This window comes from Malus domestica, chromosome 16 (assembly GCF_042453785.1).
Source record: "Malus domestica chromosome 16, GDT2T_hap1".
In the NCBI taxonomy this organism is placed as follows: Eukaryota; Viridiplantae; Streptophyta; class Magnoliopsida; order Rosales; family Rosaceae; genus Malus; species Malus domestica.
The window spans coordinates 33,008,298-33,026,334 of NC_091676.1; the positions used below are offsets into that span (position 1 = coordinate 33,008,298).

Here is an 18,037-nt window from a genome sequence, read left to right on the forward strand (position 1 = left end):
AAAAGGTTCACACACTCTTGATCAAGACGGTGTGAAGCAAAACCAATTTATGGTGCCAACAATAGCTTCATCAATAGAGGGTAGCCACAATTCTCAAAAGCTTCACACACTCTTGATCAAGACAGTGTGAAGCAAAACCACTTTAAGGTGCCAACAAGAGATTCATCAATGGAGGGTAACCACAATTCTCAAAAGCTTCACACACTCTTGATCAAGACAGTGTGAAGCAAAACCAATTTAAAGTGCCAACAAGAGCTTCATCAAAGGAGTTTAACCATAATTCTCAAAGCTTCACACACTCTTAATCAAGACAGTGTGAAGCAAAACCAATTTATGGTGCCAACAAAAGCTTCATCAAAGGAGTTCAACCACAATTCTGAAAAGCTTCACACACTCTTGATCAAGACAGTGTGAAGTAAAACCAATTTATGGTGCCAACAAAAGCTTCATCAATGAAGGACAACTATAACTCATAGAAAGCTTCACACACTCTTGATCAAGACTGTTCGAAGCAAATTCAATTTATATGGTTCATCCAAACCTTCGACTACTACGAGGTGTGGCTTGCATCACAATCTCTTGCTCAACAGTGTGGAAGCAAAATTTGTATATGTTGTCTCTCCCATATTTTCAAATTTCTAGTTTCCAAAAAAAAAGAAAAAAAAACTTGGGAAATTCAACAAAGCTTCATCAATGAAGGATAACTACAAATTCTCAAAAGCTTCACACTATCTTGATCAAGATAGTGTGAAGCAAAATCAATTCATGGTACCCAACAAAAGCTTCAACTCCAAAGCTTCACCTAAAAAGCTTCAACTCCAAAGCTTCACCTACAAAGCTTCAACTCCAAAGCTTCAATACAAAAGCTTCACCCACAAAAGCTTCACCCACAAAAGCTTCACCTACAGAAGCTTCACCCATAAAAGCTTCACCAACAAAAGCTTTACCCACAAAAGCTTCACGCACCACAAAAGCTTCACCAATAAAAGCTTCATCAATGGAGGACAACTTCAAATTCTCAAAAGCTTCACACTATCTTGATCAAGATAGTGTGAAGCAAAATCAATTCATGGTACCCAACAAAAGCTTCAACTCCAAAGCTTCACCTACAAAGCTTTAACTCCAAAGCTTCACCTACAAAGCTTCAACTCCAAAGCTTCAACTACAAAGCTTCACCTACAAAACTTCAACACAAAAGCTTCACCCACAAAAGCTTCACCCACAAAAGCTTCATCCATAATAGCTTCACCTACAAAAGCTTCATCAACAAAAGCTTTACCAACAAAAGCTTCACCCACAAAAGCTTCACCCACCACAAAGCTTCACCCACAAAAGGTTCACCCACCACAAAGCTTCACCCACAAAAGCTTCACCCACCACAAAAAGCTTCACCTACAAAAGCTTCACCCATAAAAGCTTCACCAACAAAAGCTTCACCCACTACAAAAGCTTCACCCACAAAAGCTTCACCAACAAATGCTTCACTGAACACAAAAGTTTCACCTACAAAAGCTTCACACTATCTTGATCAAGATAGTCAAGATAGTGTGAAGCAAAATCAATTCATGATACCCAACAAAGCTTCAACCTCAAAGCTTAACCTACGAAGCTTCAACACCAAAGTTTCACCTACAAAGCTTAAATATATATATATTTTTTTTCTCAGAAATTCGAAATTCAAAAATTCAAAAATTCAAAAATTCAAAAATTCAAAAATTCAAAAATTCAAAAATTCAAAAATTCAGAAATTTGAAAATTAAAATATTCGAAAATTCGAAAAATCGAAAAAAAAAATTAAAAAAACAAATTACCTAGGCCTCCTCTTCTTTGGGCCTAACAACTTTCATAACAAATATATATGAAGGAGGAGTTTTGGGCTACCACTTAGAAAGAAAATGCCTCAATCGTCAACTCCCTCGATCGGAGACTTGGGGGACTCCTACCATATGCTACTGCACCTTGATACTCGGAAGTCTCATGACCATTCAGTGACTTGGATTTTTTCAAGTCTCCAACCAAGAAGTTTTCCTCACTCGGGAAATTAAGGGAGCACTACCTCAACCTACATGCTTCACTCACAAAGCTTCAACATACAAGCTTCAACAAAAGGAAAAATTCAAAGAATTTAGTGAAGAAGGCCTTGGTGTATTTGTACGTTGAAATGAAACAAAGCTTGTTTATTGATATCTCCGATAAGTTACAAATATGTACATATACATGAATCAAAATAAACAAACAAGAGGGAGCCTTCACAAAGATTGCTCAGGAGAAGTCTCAGCAGTCGGCAGAGCCCCAGAAAGAGGAGGCACCAGAGGGTGATTATTCAGAGCCTCAGTACTAGGCAAAACCCTAGAAGAAGGAGGCACCGAAAGTTGATCATTTGGAGCTTCATTACCCGGTACAGCCCCAGAAGAGGAAGGCAATAAATGCCTTTGGAACAAACCCACAAACCTCTGATGATCAAGTAAAATTTGACCATCAGATTCCTGCAGCTGGTCGAGCTTCCTCTTCATGTTTGTAGTATAGTCATGTGCGAGCTTGTGCAACTGTTTATTCTCATGCTTGAGCCATCTGATCTCCTGTTTGAGACTTATCACTTTAGCCACCAATGATTCAACTTGGCGGGTTCGAGCAAATAGGCGTTGGGCTATATTAGACATAGAACCTGCATACTGAACACTGAGAGCTAGAGAATCCTTAACAACCATCTCATCAGACTGTTTGGAAAGTAGTCTGTTATCTTTGGGAGTGAGAAGGTTCCTAGCCACCACCACAGCGATCATATCATTCTTCATCACAGAGTCCCCAACGGTAAGAGGACTAGTAGGGGATAAGAAGGATGGGCGCCATATGTTGTCTTGAGAAGGCATGGCTACATCTTCACCAAAGTTCAAGTCAAAACGATGGTTGGATGGGCTGGACATTCTCAAAAATCATGAAGGAGAAATGAGGTGCAATAAATCTTTGAAGTAAGGGGAAAATTCCTACAAGCAATAACTCTCTGAATGTACTTCTTGCACACAATTGGTGCCCTTATAAAAGAAAGGGCAACAGGGTCGTTGGTTCAAAAATCGAAGAGGCACTACTCTTCGGATTCCGAAGAGGCACCACTTTCCACACGCAACATCAGCTTCTCGGGTACCACAGATAACTTTAATAAAGATCTCTGACAAAGTTTAGACACATAAATTTTGAAGGTCTAGCTACCCTACTATTACCCACAAGGGTAAAGGAACAGCACCATTGCTTGATAACTAGAAAGTCCCAATGTGTGTCAACCTCCGTGCTCCGTGGCAAGGCAGACTGGCAAAAATGCCCAATCTTTACTCACATTCGAGAAAACACTCCCAACAAGATTTCTTGCTCAAAAATCAAAGAGGCACCGCCCTCCGAATCTCGAGAGCCAAACACCCAACAGGATTACTTTCTCAAAAATCTAAGAGACACTGCTCTTCGAATCTCAAGAGTCAGACTCCCAACAGGATTGCTTGTTCGAAAATCGAAGAGGCACCGCTCCTCGAACTTCAAGAGCCAGATTTCCTTGGATAAAGCTTGTATGTAACACACGTAACATCAGCTTTCTAGATACCACAGACCATTTTTTCAAAGTGCTCTGACAAAGTTAAAATACGTGAAGCTTGCAACTCCCACTATATTACTATGACCAAGAAGGGTAAAGGAATAACACTACTACTTGTTATGGAGACTCCTATATATGTCGACCTCCATCCTCCACAACCAGGCAGACCTGCAAATAAAAAAAATGCTCAACTTTTCTTCACATCCGAAAGGGCACTCTCAGCAGAGTCTCTCGAAATACTCAGCTTCTTTTCCCCTCGATAATACCTCTGGAAACAAGCTACACCAGAGCAAGAGTATCTCATATCATCAAGGTTAAAAGCAAGAGTATCACATATCATGCTTTTTCCCTGTCTTTTCCTTTGGCCTTGTTCTTACCTACAAGACAAGGAGAAAGAGAGCAATCAGTTCAGCATTTGGAATCAAGCTTCCAGTCAGAAATTGACTGCCTGGAACCCCTTGCCTGATTACTTACCTGGCATTGCTCTCGAGTATTCATCTTCAACATCTTATGCTTTCAGAGAAGATACCACATTTGCCTGAGGAACAGATAGGGCAAGTGAGAAGGATACAAGAAAGCATGTGGAGACAAGCGTAACAGAACACGTGCCGATACATCCACTACTTTGTCAGCAACAAAAGTATCCCATATCATCAGGGTTGAATGTACTCTAGATTTGATGGACTTGTTTTGACCCTCAAATTCTTGAGTCGACCTTATACTCTGGAGGAAATCAAAAAACACTTCAGCCCAGTTCAAGAATAAGCTTATGGAAAGTTACTTCTTCAAAAGCAAAAGTATCTCATATCATCTCTTCTCCATTTGCTTCTCCTTATCCTTGTTGTTGTTTACTACACAAGGAGAATGAGAACAATCAACCGGAAGCCGAAGTCAAACCTCCGATCCAGGTTGCTTGCTTGGAAGTCTGATTGCTTACCTTGTTAGTTACCTTTTTCAGCAAATCTCCTATCTCAGCGACTTGCGGGACTCCTACTATAGGGCTTGTATCGCACTTGACCAAGCCTGAAACTACAAGTAAGCTTCAAGTGAAATGGATACATTACATTGTGCATCTTCATCGTTTAAAGATACCACCCCTGGATGAAGGAAAAGTACTTCCAGAGAAGATGCCACATCTACATATGAGACATATAAGGCAAGTGAAAATGACACCACACTTTGATACTTAGAAGTTTCGTGATTACTTAATGGCTTGGATCTTGCAAGTCCCCAACCGGGGAACTTCCATCACTTGGGAACTTTGGGGTGCACTATTTGTACCATACTTGACCAATCCCGAAACTACTAAGCACCAGTCAACGTTATACAGTCAAGGACCTAGAAGAGTTTCCTTCCAACTAGGAGGCCAATCACAGATCAGAAGCCAATCATAGCGCGACACATGTCAACATCAGAAGCCAATCACAACACGACACGTGTCAATGTTAGAATGAAACTAGAAACTCTATTCTATAAATAGAGATCATTCTCTCACAATATTTTGGAATGCCATTTGTACTAAATCATTCACTAGTACTCACTAAAGAAGAGCTTGAACCTATGTACTTGTGTAAACCCTTCACAATTAATGAGAACTCCTCTACTCCGTGGACGTAGCCAATCTGGGTGAACCATATACATCTTATGTTTGCTTCCCTATCCCCATCCATTTACATACTTATCCACGCTAGTGACCGTAGCAATCTAGCGAAGGTCTCAAACTTAACACTTTCTGTTGTACTAAAAACCCCTCCGATTTTGTGCATCAACAGAGTACTTGTTAATAATTCGTTGCAGGAAATAAGTAGGATTGGTTATGGTAAGTCGAACACTCTAGTGTTTAACTCGATTGAATTACAACTTGTTTTCTTGGCTACTATTTTTTTATGTTGTTATCACACATTCTTGTTTTCATTCTTTTTTTTTTTTTTTACTTTTAGTATCAACTCTCAAAACCATCATTATTTATCAATCTTTGTTAAATTTTACTACGTTGCAATTGGATTTAAGTTAGTTGTTTAGAATTAGATTAATTTATGTGGGATGATATTAAGTGCTTGCTTTCTATACTATCGAACAATTCGTGCACTGGCAAGCATAAAATTTGGAACTAAGTTGGACTAATTTCAGTTAGTTTAAATTTCACAACAACAAACCTGAACATACATAAGGCTCCCTACCAATGAAGCATAGGGTTTCTCGATTATGCTTTGTTTTCATTGAATCCAGATGTTGTTACCTTCTCATATTGTCTAGATGGTACATGCAAACCATGTTTTCTTCACCTTCTTTGATAAAACCATGAGGTTGTTGCAGATAAATTTCCTAATCCAAGGCTTCATTAAGGAAGGCAGTCTTGACATCCATCTGGTGTAATTCAATCTCACGAAAGTACACTAAATAATCATCAAGTATAACAAACCTTTTGATTCTTGATGGCATGACTCTTCTTTCACTCATCATTGTTGGTGTTGCAAGATTGTCAACAACATGAGATGATGTTTGATTTGTTACTGACTCCATCATTGATTCATTTAAGTCTCCAATCTGAAATTCAATTAAGAGCTGTAGACTTTCGGTAGCATCATGACTTTGGTCTAAATGTTCCATCACTTGCTGGTGGCTTAAATTCTCTCCATCTTCAATAAACTTTACCCTGTTTGTCTCGAAATAAGGTTTGGAGCATAAAACTTATACCATTTTTACTTGTTAGGAAAGCCTATAAAGTGACAAGTAAATGATTCAAGCTTAGCTTTCTACTTTTCATTGGGTTAAACATTCTAGCTTCTACTTGGCATCGCCACACATGTAAATGATTCAAGGTTAGCTTTCTACTTGTCCAAAGTCCAAATGTAATCTTGTAAATTGATTTACTAGGGACACGATTTAAAATGTAGTTAGCCATTTTCAAAGTTTCACCCTACAAAAAATGAGGAAGCTTTGGACATGCCATCATGCTTCTCACCATATCTTTCAGTGTCCTATTCCACCTCTCAGTCACTCTATTTTGTTGTGGAGTTCCTAAAGTGGTATACTGTGCTTGACCATCGATATGAGCCTTTGGGGGCCGAGGCCCCTATTGCAAGTGTGCAATCGGGCAGCACGTATTGCTTTTAGCCCGAATTCTAACTTAGAGGCATTCAGTCATAATCCAGCGCAGGGTAGCTTCACGCCACTAGCTTTTCAACCAAGCACGATGACCAATTGTGTAAATCAACGGTTCCTCTCGTACTAGGTTGAATGACTAATGCAACACTGTCATCAGTATGGTAAAACTAACCTATCTCACGACGGTCTAAACCCAACTCACATTCCCTATTGGTGGGTGAACAATCTAACACTTGGTGAATTCTGATTCACAATGATAGGAAAAGCCGATAGCGAAGGATAAAAAAACAACGTCGCTATGAACGCTTGGTTGCCACAAGCCAGTTACCTATGTGGTAACTTTTCTAACACCTATAGCTTCAAATTCTGAAGGTCTACAGGATCGATAGGCCACGCCTTCACAATTCGTATTCGTACTGGAAATCAGAATCAAATGATCTTTTACCTTTTTAATCCATTCATGCGTATCACTAATTAGATGATAAGGCATTTGGCTACCTTAAGAAAGTCATAGTTACTCCCACCATTTACCCGCATTTGGTTGAATTTCTTCACTTTGACATTTAGAGCACTGGGCAGAAATCACATTGCGTTAGCATCCGAATGGACTATTGCAATGCTTTGTTTTAATTAAACAGTCGGATTCCCTTTGTTCATACCAGTTCTGAGCTGAATGTTCACTGCCTGGGGAAAGTCTTGAAGGAACCATTCCTAGTCTTTCCCCCGACTGGAATACGGAGACCCACTATCGCCATGTGAGCAGCTCGAGTAGTCTGCCGACAGCCGACAAATTCTAGGCTAGGACCTTCGTGCCCATTCCTTAAAGCCAATCTTTTTCCCGAAGTTACAGATCCATTTTGCCAACTTCCCTTGCCTACATTATTCAATCGACCAGAGATTGTTCATCTTGGATACTTGATCCGGATTTCCAAGGGCCACCAGGGGTGCACCGGACACCACACGATGTGCGATGCTCTTCTAACCGTTAGACCCTACCTCCAGCTAAGCTGTTTCTGGGGTGGGCAGGTTGTTAAATAAAAAAGATAACAACCGCCACGTCCCAATTTAGAAATTTTAACTCGATTCTCTTTCGAAGTTCGCGCGAGGCGTTATTAGACGGGCTTCCCCGGTCTCTTAGGATTGACTAACCCATGTGCAAGTGCCATTCACATGGAACATTTCCCTTCTTCGGCCTTCAAAGTTCTCATTTGAATATTTGCTACTACCATAAAGATCTACACCCACAACAACTCCGCTCGGGCTCGTGCCCTAGGTTTTGCAGCGACCGCCACTCCCTCCTACTCATTGGGGCCTGGCACTTGCCTCGACGGTCGGGTATAGGTCACGCTCTTCAGCGCAATCATTTTTGGGGCAAGTTGAATCAGCAGGTGAGTTGTTACACACTCCTTAGAGGATTTCAACTTTCATGACCACTGTTTGTGGGTTCTAGGTTAGCGCGCAGTTGGGCACCGTAACCCGGCTTTTGGTTCATCCGGCATTGCCAGTTTTACTTACCAACACCTTTTAAAGCTCTCGATTCTATGGTGTAACTCAACAAAGCAGCCACACCATCCTACCTATTTAAAGTTTGAGAATAGGTCGAGGGCATTGAGCCCCCAATGCTTCTAATCCTTGGCTTTACCCGATATAACTTGTTCATGAGCTCTAGCTATCTTGAAGGAAACTTTGGAAGGAACCAACTAGTAGACGGTTCGATTAGTCTTTCACCCATATACCCAAGTCACACAAACGATTTACACGTCAGTATCGTTGCAAGCCTCCACCAGAGTTCCCTTTAGTTTCGCTCCGCTCAGGCATAGTTCACCATATTTCGGGTCCCGACAGGCATACTCACACTCGAACCCTTCTCAGAAGATCAAGGTCGATCAGTGGTGCAACCCTCAAATGGATCCTGACAGTCAGCTTCCTTACACCTTACGGGTTTAATCACCCATTAACTCACACACATATCAGACTCCTTAGTCTGTGTTTCAAGACAGGTCGAATGGGGAGCTCACTGGCAGGCGCCAAAAGCCCACAGTTGCCGAAGCACCCCGAGAAGGCCCACGCTGCCCACCACGATCGCGATGATGGTATCTCTACGGTCCACACCCCGAGCTGATCAGAGGATCAACTTGTGACTGTTCCACATTCGACCAGGGCGCATCGCCAGCCACCATCCGCTTCCTTCCTGACAATTTCAAGCACTCTTTGACTATCTTTTCAAAGTTCTTTTCATCTTTCCCTCATGGTACTTGTTTGCTATCGATCTCTCGGTAGTATTTAGCCTTGGACATAATTTACTGCCCGATTGGGGTTGCATTCCCAAACAACCCGACTTACCGACATCACTTCGTCGTGCGACAAGGTACGAGCACAACAGGGCTTTCACCCTTTCCGATGCCACCTTCTAATGGACTTAAGCTCGGTCCATTGCTAAGGATGCTTCTCCAGACTATAATTTGAGCTGGGCTATTCCCGGTTCACTCATCGTTACTAAAGGAATCCTTGCAAGTTTCTTTTCCTCCACTTATTGACATGCTTAAATCCAGTGGGTAACCCCGCTTAACCTAGGGTCGCGTTGAAAGCTCCAACGAAGTAGAGCAGCGAGTGTCACGAGCCGCTCAGAGCGAGGTGAAAGTGCACAACAGGCAACCGAGGATTGACAACAACCGATTGTCGTGGCGTTCGTTGTCGAGGACCTGTATTTGTGCCAACCGTTCGGGGTGACTCAATGAAGGCCATTATCCAACCCCTAATGCTCCCAAGGGAGGTGCGGGGGAAGGGGCAACGGCGTGTGACATCCAAATAGGCATGCCCTTTGCCTAATGGCTTCGGGTGCAACTTGCATTCAAAAACTCGATGGTTCACGGGATTTTGCAATTCACACCAAGTATCGCATTTCACTACGTTTTTCATCGATGTGAGAGCCAAGATATCCGTTGTCTAGAGTCGTTTTTATATATTCAAGACGACAACGCACCTGCGCGCGCACCGTTTCCTGGGCGGTGGGAGCGCACTATTTCGTTCAAGTTCCTTGGCAAGCTCGAGACCAAGATAGCTAGTTTCGAGCCATTTTTCAGCCAAACCAAGGCAATTTAGCCATCGAGAAAAGTATCATTCTCTTTATCTCATCGAGAAGTATGATTTGTTTTTTGAATCACTCGATTTTGTTGAGTATTAAAGAAGTTATGAATGTTTAAAGTTTGCCCAGTTTCTGGCGAGTTTTCCAATTTTCCTGCAGATCGGTCACCTTTCAAGCTATTTTTCGGCCATCTCCGGCAACCATTGGGCTTCCAAATAGGTATAATCTTGTGTAGATAAGGTGGGAACAACCCATGTCAGCTCTTGCCGTTCTTCTGGAACGGTCTTTTCTCCCCCTAACGTCGGGAAGACTGTTTCATCAAAATGACAATCAACAAAATGAGATGTAAACATATCACCAGTCAAAGGTTCCAAATATCTAATGACAGATGGTGAATCAAAACCCATATAAATTCCCAGTCTACGCTGAGGTCCCATTTTAGTTCGTTGTGGCGGTGCAATAGGCACATAAATAGCACAACCAAAAACTCGTAAATGTGAAATATTTGGCTGATGTCCAAACATGAGTTGTATTGATGAGTATTAGTGGTTGGCTATGGGTCTCAGTCGAACCAATGATGCTGCATGTAAGATGGCATGTCCCCATACATAGACTGGCAATTTGATTTTCATGAGCAGAATACGAGCTATTAATTGAAGCCGCTTGATAAATGCCTCTGCTAAACCATTTTGGGTATGGACATGAGGAACAGGATGTTCAACATCAATGCCCAGTGCCATGTAGTAATCATCAAAGGTTTGAGACATAAATTCACCAACGTTATCAAGTCGAATGGACTTAATGGGATGATATGGGAACTGTGCTCACAACTTAATTATATGAGCAAGAAGTCTTGCAAAAGCTACATTTCAAGTAGACAATAGGCAAACATGTGACCATCGGGTAGATGCATTAACCAAAACCATAAAATATTGAAATGGTCCACAAGGTGGTTGAATAGGTCCACAAATATCCCCTTGAATTCTTTGCAAAAAAGATGAGGATTCATCATCAACCTTTACTTGTGATGCTCTAATTACCAACTTCCCTTGGGAACAAGCCTTGCAAGGGTTATCATTTAAGACATCAATGTGTCTGCTCAATAATGGATGTCCATTAGAGTTGGTAATGATTCTACGCATCATGGTAGATCCTGGATGACCTAGATGATCATGCCAAAGCATGTAAACCTTTGAATCAATGAACTTCTGGTTCATGACAGTATATGCATCAACTGTCTTTATGTATGTATAATACAATCCACTCGATAAACCATGCAACTTTTCCAATATACGCTTCTGGGTATCATTGGAGGTAATGCATAAATATTCCACATTTTCTACACTTTTCGTTTCAATGTGGTATCCATTTAGACGTACGTCTTTAAAACTCAACAAATTTCGAATAGATCGAGTAGCATATAATGCATTCTTTATGGACAATATTGTTCCATTTGGTAACATAAGCTGGGCTTTTCCTGAGCCTTCAATTACATCTGATTGCCCTGATATTGTTGTTACCTTTACTTTTGCAAGTACAAAATTCGAGAAATACTTTCGATCTCGAAGTATTGAATGCGTGGTTGCGCTGTCTGCAAGACAAAAGTCTCCGCCATTGCTCTTGTTTTGAGAATAACCATAATTTTTATCCATGTTCTCTGAGTAAAGAAAAAACAGTTTATTCATACTGGAATACTACTTTTATTGAATTGAAAATGCGAGCATTAAACCACAAGTAAAAAAAAAAAAAAAAAAAAAAAACAAGAGTACATTAAACATAAATAATTCAATTAGACCCATAAACTTCATTCCCTCTTTCATTAATAAAGTTTGTAGCATCTAGGTGGGTTGTGTTTAACTGTCCTGATAAATTGGTCACTGGATCAGGTGTTTCCATTGGTTGAGCCTGGTCGAAGAAATTGATCTCAACACATTTCTCCTTGAAGGAGGCTTGACACATATCCACCAGATGCTTTGGGGTGCGACAAGTACGCGCCCAATGTCCGTTGCCACCACACCTATGGCAAACTCATTCAGGATTTCTAGGAGTGTTCATATGAGCTTTTCCTTTCTGGCGATTTGTATTTTTAAAGCTCGGGCCTGGATTATGCCTTGGAACCTGGTTGTGAAATTAGACACCATGGTTCTTCCCTTTCCCATTCCATCGGCCTCGCTTGTGGCCACGTCCTCGTTTGTAATTATTACCACGGGAGGATATGGTATTCCATTCAGGGGAAGCAGCATTCACTTCTGGGAACGGTGCTAATCTAGTAGGTCCGGAATTATGGTTTTTCATCAGGAGCTCATTGTTCTGTTCAGCTACCAGGAGCACAGATATCAACTGGTTGTATTCAGTGAAGCCTTATGCTCTATACTGCTGCTGCAGGAGCACGTTAGAAGCATGAAATATGCTGAAAGTCTTTTCCAGTAACATTTCCTCAGTAATAGTATCCCCACAGAGCTTCATCTGAGAGGTAATTCTAAACAACGCAGAATTGTACTCAGCCACTGACTTGAAATCCTGGATCCTTAGGTGAGTTCATTCATAGCGATCTCTTGAAAGAATCACCATTGTCTGGTGATTGTATTTGTCTCTCAAGGCCTTCCAGAGGGCTAACGAATCTTTAACCATTAAGTACTCTCTCTCTTTAGTGCCTCATCAAGATGGTGATGAATAAAAATCATGGCCTTCGCCCGATCTTGAGAGGATGAGCTGCTCTTTTCCCTGATGGTATCTCCAAGATTCGCTGCTTCCGGATGGATCTTGGTATCCAGTACCCAGGTAAGGTAATTCTTCCCAATAATGTCTAGGGCAGCAAAATCAAGTTTTGCCAAGTTTGCCATTTTCTTTTCTGAAAGAAAAATGAGGTGTGTAAGAACTTGCAATAATATGTGTTCTGGGGGAATATATTGTTAGAACTTCTGGTTCTAACAAATTTTGATCTTCAGGCCAAAATGATTAGTACTCGAAACTTTAGGCTCGAGATTTTCATGATTAATGAGAAGGGCGATTATACCACACCATTTTCATCGAAACAAGGATGGACGATTTTTCACACCACTTTAAACAGCAGGAAATTTTAAATATTCACAGCAGGGTGGACGATTATACCGCACCACCTAAAAATTGTGATAAAATTTAAATATACAGTGTAGGGTGGACGAATATACCGCACCAGGGTGGACGATTATATCGCACCACCTAAAATTGCGATAAAATTTAAATATACAGAGCAGGGTGGACAATTATACCGGACCACCTAAAATTGCAATAAAATTTAAATATGCAGAGCAGAGTGGGTGATTATTCCACACCACCTAAAATTGCAATAAAATTAAATATCAAGTAAAGTTAAATATGCAGGATAAGGTGGGCGATTATACCGCTCCATATAAAGTTTTTACTAAAATTAGATCTGCAGTCCAAGATAGGGGATGATATCGCACCGTCTTGGATTGCATAAATAAACACTGAGTTAATAGTCAAGAGTTACACCAAACAAGAAATCAAAGATATAAGTAACTATTAGATTAAGAACTAGAAGTAAACATGGTGCAAGCAGTTCTTCGCGTGGGTATATCCAGCAATTGAGGCAGAGGAAGAAGAAGAACAGTAAAAACCTTAGAGGAAACTTTTTTTTTTCTTTCGATGAAGGGAAAATGGGAAAAGATTAGAGAATCGTGCTGATAACGTGTTATAAATAGGCAAAAGTTAGAGAAATAACCTTTGCTAAGAGCGAGGACGAAGTGGTGCAAAATATCACACTGTTTAAATTTTAGGGCAAAAGACTGTTTACTACCCTCATGTTCCGTGGTTTTCAACATTTAGTACATCAATTTTTTTTTGTCTCAGAGTCATACCTAAAGTGTAAATTTTGGGACAGTTTCATACATCCGTTAGTCAAACTGTTAAGTCTCCCGTTAAGTGATGACATGGCGCACACGTGGACAATGACTGGGTGCCATGTGTCATTAAAAATATTAAAAAATTTAATTAAATAATTAAAATTTTAAATTTTAAAATTTAAAAAAAAATAAAAAACAAACAAACCAGCCATTTTCCCCCTCTCCCCCTATGCCCCCAACCCAGAGGAAGAAGAAGGAGAAAAAAAAAAGAAAAAAAAATTGTCTGCCAACCCAGAAGAGGAAGAAGAAGGAAGAAGAAGAAGGAGAAGAAGAAGAAGAAGAAGAAGAAGGAGAAGAAGAAGAAAGAAAGAAAAAAAAAAAAAAAAAAACAGAATCTGCAACACCAGAAGAAGAAGAAGGAGGAGAAGAAAAAAAAAAAAAAAACCGTCTGCCAACCCAGAAGAAGAAGAAGAAAAGGAAGAAGAAGAAGGAGGAAGAAGGAGGAGGAAGAAGAAGAAGAAGAAGAAGAAGAAGAAGAAGAAGGAAAAAAAAAAAAAACCTGAATCGGCAAAGATGAATTCGTCCCCCCCCCCCCCCCGCGACCCACTTGTTCCAACACCTCCACAACTGTTTGGGCTTTGTTCCTGGGTTCTACGGGAGTCTAATGGTGGTGGTGGTTGACGAGATTTACTTCAAAAATGACGGATTGCCGTCACACCACCGCACCCCTCACAGTTTCTTCCATTTTCACGATCAAATCTCTCCAAATTTGGAATGTAATAGGTAGAGGGAAGGTCATGAAGTTGATTCTAGGTGGTTAGGTAGTGCAATTTGCCGGAAAAATGGGTGAAAATTTGTCGGAAAACAAAGAATGATGCAGGTCAGGTCGCGGGTCAAGGAGAGACCCGGCCGTTCCCCTCCTTCTCCCCTCCCTCCTTTCTCTCCTTTCCTCCTCCCTCATTCGCCACCTCATTTCTCTCTCCTTCTCCCCTTGGCCGAAACTCTCCCCTTTCTCTCCTGAAACTCTCTTCTTCCTCTCTTCCTTCTTCTTCCTCCTTCTTCTTTTTCTGGGTTGCAAACGGCTTTTTTTTTTTCTTTTTTTTTCTCCTTCTTCTTCCTCTGGGTTGGGGGCACGGGGGAGAGGGGGAAAATGGATTGTTAATTTTTTTTTAATTTTAATTATTTAATTAATTTTTTAAATATTTTTAATGACACGTGGCGCCCAGTCATTGTCCACATAGGCGCCACGTCATCACTTAACGGGAAAACTAACAGTTTGACTAACGGATGTATGAGACTGTCCCAAAATTTATACTTTAGGTATGACTCTGAGACGAAAAAAAATTGATGTACTAAATGTTGAAAACCATGAAACTTGAGGGTAGTAAACAGTCTTTTGCCCAAAATTTTACTATCACCACAAAAGTATTGCAGGTATTAGAAAATTAGGGATACTGAGAGTATTATATTTTTTTTCTTTTCTCTTCTTGATATTCACCAACTTTGAAATCGAAGTGCTCTATTTATAGAGCCACTTCAATGGAAACTTACAAAAGGATTATTATTTAGCATATGAGTATTTACTATACACATGTGGGCAAACTTACCCACTATTTACAACAAGAGGGATTGACTTGGAGTCTCGGACCCGACAGATCAAACGCCACAATATGTCTTGATGGAAAAGTTAGGTCCAAGTGTGGGGTAATTCTCCATGAAATATTGAACATATTCTAACAGATGCAATGGCTTATACTTTAGGGGGTGGTCCTTGTCTACAAGCTCATTGGGTACGCATGTTTCCCCTTCTTTGTATGAAAATAGAGCTAACGAGTGTCTTACACCATTCTCCCTTAAGGTGACTCGATGTTTACAAGCTTGAATTCTGTCGTTGCTCCAAACCTAGGTCAACCAAAACCACAAACACGCCTGTTAAGATTTAGCACATGTTGGAATACAAATTATACAATGATATCAATCGTAAGTGTTTTTTTTTTTTTTTTTAACGAATATCAATTTGTAAGTTGAGCATGAGTCACTTAATATTTTTTTCCTGCCAAAGTGGGGAGTTGAGACTGGGTTCCAATAGACCAAATGATCATAGGTTTCGTTATTCAATTCTAAAACTTTAATTTATTACCGTCATTTAGTACTACGGTCTAGCGGTATTCCTCTTCACTTGTAAGTGAAAAGTCTTAGGTTCAATTCTCGTCAAAGGCAAATTTGAACCACATTATTGCTAGCACATTGTGAGGCTAAGTATATCCTCTCTCCCTTAACGTAAATAATATCGTTTGTTCAAAAAAAAAAAAAACATTTAATTTATTACCAAACTCGTGACATGTATATCACATAATTTTGTGCCATACCTTAAATCCATCACCAGCTATAAAGATTAAGGATGAAGGCGCAGGATCAAAAGAAATCCACTCATCGTTCTTTGACTTTATTTCCAGACCTTTGACATGATTTTGACAGAGTACGGTGCTAAAGCCCTTGTCTGTATGGCCGGGCATTCCCACATCAATTCCACTTTTCTCAGGTTCATTGTATTTATTAAATTTGCAGGAGTAAATAACTGATCGAATGTGATCATCATGGTACTTCTCTACGCCATAGTTTTCAAACACCATTCTTGTCACAGCATGATCTACCTTTTCCATCATTTTTGCATACAAATCAGCACCCTGACTGCCCAACAAAGAACAAATTATAACAGTGTAAATGTGTAAAAATTAAAAAGAAAAAAAATAACATTTTGACGATCTTCTTGGGATCTTTATGATGGATTTCAGTTGAGATTTTATACCAGAATTGATCGTTTCCATTGGGCCAAAAGTGATGCGTAAACTTTTTAGTTTCTTCAGGGTTTGTAGGATAACCAATCGCCAAGCTTTCATTAGCCGCGTTCAAAGATATGTAGCCCATGGGGAAAGGCCTTTCATAAGTAATTTGCAGCTTGGTTTCGGTTGGGAAATCAAACAACTCATCCAACGTACCAAAGAAGGGACTGTGAATCTCAGAAGGAATTAGGTCGGGTAGTTTTGCCACGAAACAACCAAGCTCTTCAAGTGCATGACAAATGTCTTTGCGTAATGAGAGCCAAGAACTGGTCCCTGGCTTGAAGCAGTCTTTATCGGAGAAATCTACCACTGTAAGTTTGGCCATTGTTTGAAGAGGTTTTGAGGGGTCTATGGTTAAGCTCCAGAGATGTATATACCTAGCCAACAAAAATGATACTTATAGAACAGCAGGTTATGTATTCTCCTTCACTGTCATATTTCTTTAATGTCTATCTGATGTGGGCGGGTTGTTCTTTATATTTATCATAATAATCTGCTCTCCAACTTGTTAAAAAGAAATGGATTCATGACAAGCAGTGAAAGTGACCTTTGTCCTCTATTATTTATTATTACTATTTTTTTGCATTAATCATTCGATTTCTTTTATAGGTAAATGTGGTAATGAAAGAACATGTGAAGCAGATAAGAAACAATTAAATATAGGGTTAAACTCTGTTTACTACTCTCATGTTTCATGGTTTTCAACATTTAGTACGTCAAGTTTTTTTCATCCCAGAGTCATACCTAAAGTGTAAATTTTGGGACACTCTCATACATTCGTTAGTCAAACTCTTAATTCTCCCGTTAAGTGATGATGTGGCACCAGGTGGACAATGACTGGGCACCATGTGTCATTAAAAAACATTAAAATAATTAATTAAATAAAAGTTAAAAAAAAAAAAAAAACCATCCCTCCCCCCAACCCAGAAGAAGAAGAAGAAGAGAAAAAAAAAACCGAATCTACAACCCAAAGGAAGAAGGAGGAAGAAGGAAAAGAAGAAGAAAAAAATAAGAAGAAAAACCTAATCTGCAACCCAAAAGGAGAAGAAGGAGGAAGAAGGAGAAAAAGAAGAAGAAGGAAAAAAAAAAAAAAGAAAAACCAAACTGCAACCCAGAAGAAGAAGGGGAAAGAGAAGAAGAAGGAGGAAGAAGGAGAAGAAAAAAAATATTAATCTGCAACCCAAAAGGAGAAGAAGAAGGAGGAAGAATGAGAAGAAGAAGAAAAAAAAAAAAAAAAACCGAATCTGCATCCCAAAAGAAGAAGAAGAAGGAAAAGAAGAAGGAGGAGGAACGAGAAGAAGAAAAACCGAATCTGCAACCCAGAAGAAGAACCTTCTGGGTACGCGTTCACAGGGCCAGGGGGGGGACGACCTAGGTTTGGATTGCTATTTTTTTTTTCTTCTTCTTCTTCTTCCTTCTCCTCCTCCTCATCCTTCTTCTTCTTCTTCTTCTTCTGGGTTGCAGATTTGATTTTTTTTTTCTTCTTTTTCTTCTTCCTCCTTTTTCTTAATCTGGGTTGCAGATTCAGTTTTTTTTTTTCTTCTTCTTCTGGGTTGCAGATTTTTATTTTTCTTTT

General features: G+C 40.0%; 1 protein-coding gene, 1 non-coding gene and 1 pseudogene across 2 annotated transcripts; all 3 read right to left on the bottom strand.

Moving 5' to 3' along the window:
* Positions 1–6,672: 6,672 nt before the first annotated feature.
* Positions 6,673–9,267, bottom strand: LOC139193277 (28S ribosomal RNA; annotated as a pseudogene).
* A 219-nt stretch (positions 9,268–9,486) lies between these two features.
* Positions 9,487–9,642, bottom strand: LOC114822352 (5.8S ribosomal RNA). Its single transcript, XR_003770430.1, has one exon. It is a non-coding gene; the product is annotated as a 5.8S ribosomal RNA (ribosomal RNA).
* Positions 9,643–15,070: 5,428 nt separating this feature from the next.
* Positions 15,071–16,842, bottom strand: LOC103411596 (deoxypodophyllotoxin synthase-like). The gene is made up of 3 exons (XM_008350232.4): positions 16,428–16,842; positions 15,988–16,309; positions 15,071–15,520 (listed from the first exon to the last, which is right to left on the bottom strand). The coding sequence occupies exons 1-3, from the start codon at positions 16,784–16,786 to the stop codon at positions 15,275–15,277; spliced, it is 927 nt and encodes a 308-aa protein (XP_008348454.1). The 5' UTR covers positions 16,787–16,842; the 3' UTR covers positions 15,071–15,274.
* Positions 16,843–18,037: the final 1,195 nt, after the last annotated feature.

What these genes read in the sequence shown, in the direction of transcription:
- LOC103411596 (XM_008350232.4), bottom strand. Translation starts at nt 16,786, where the DNA reads ATGGCCAAACTTACAGTGGTAGATTTCTCCGATAAAGACTGCTTCAAG. An exon ending in AATGGAAACGATCAATTCTG is followed by an intron (nt 16,310 to 16,427) that starts GTATAAAATCTC and finishes TTTGTTGGGCAG; the next exon opens with TCAGGGTGCTGATTTGTATG. An exon ending in TAGCTGGTGATGGATTTAAG is followed by an intron (nt 15,521 to 15,987) that starts GTATGGCACAAA and finishes TGGTTGACCTAG; the next exon opens with GTTTGGAGCAACGACAGAAT.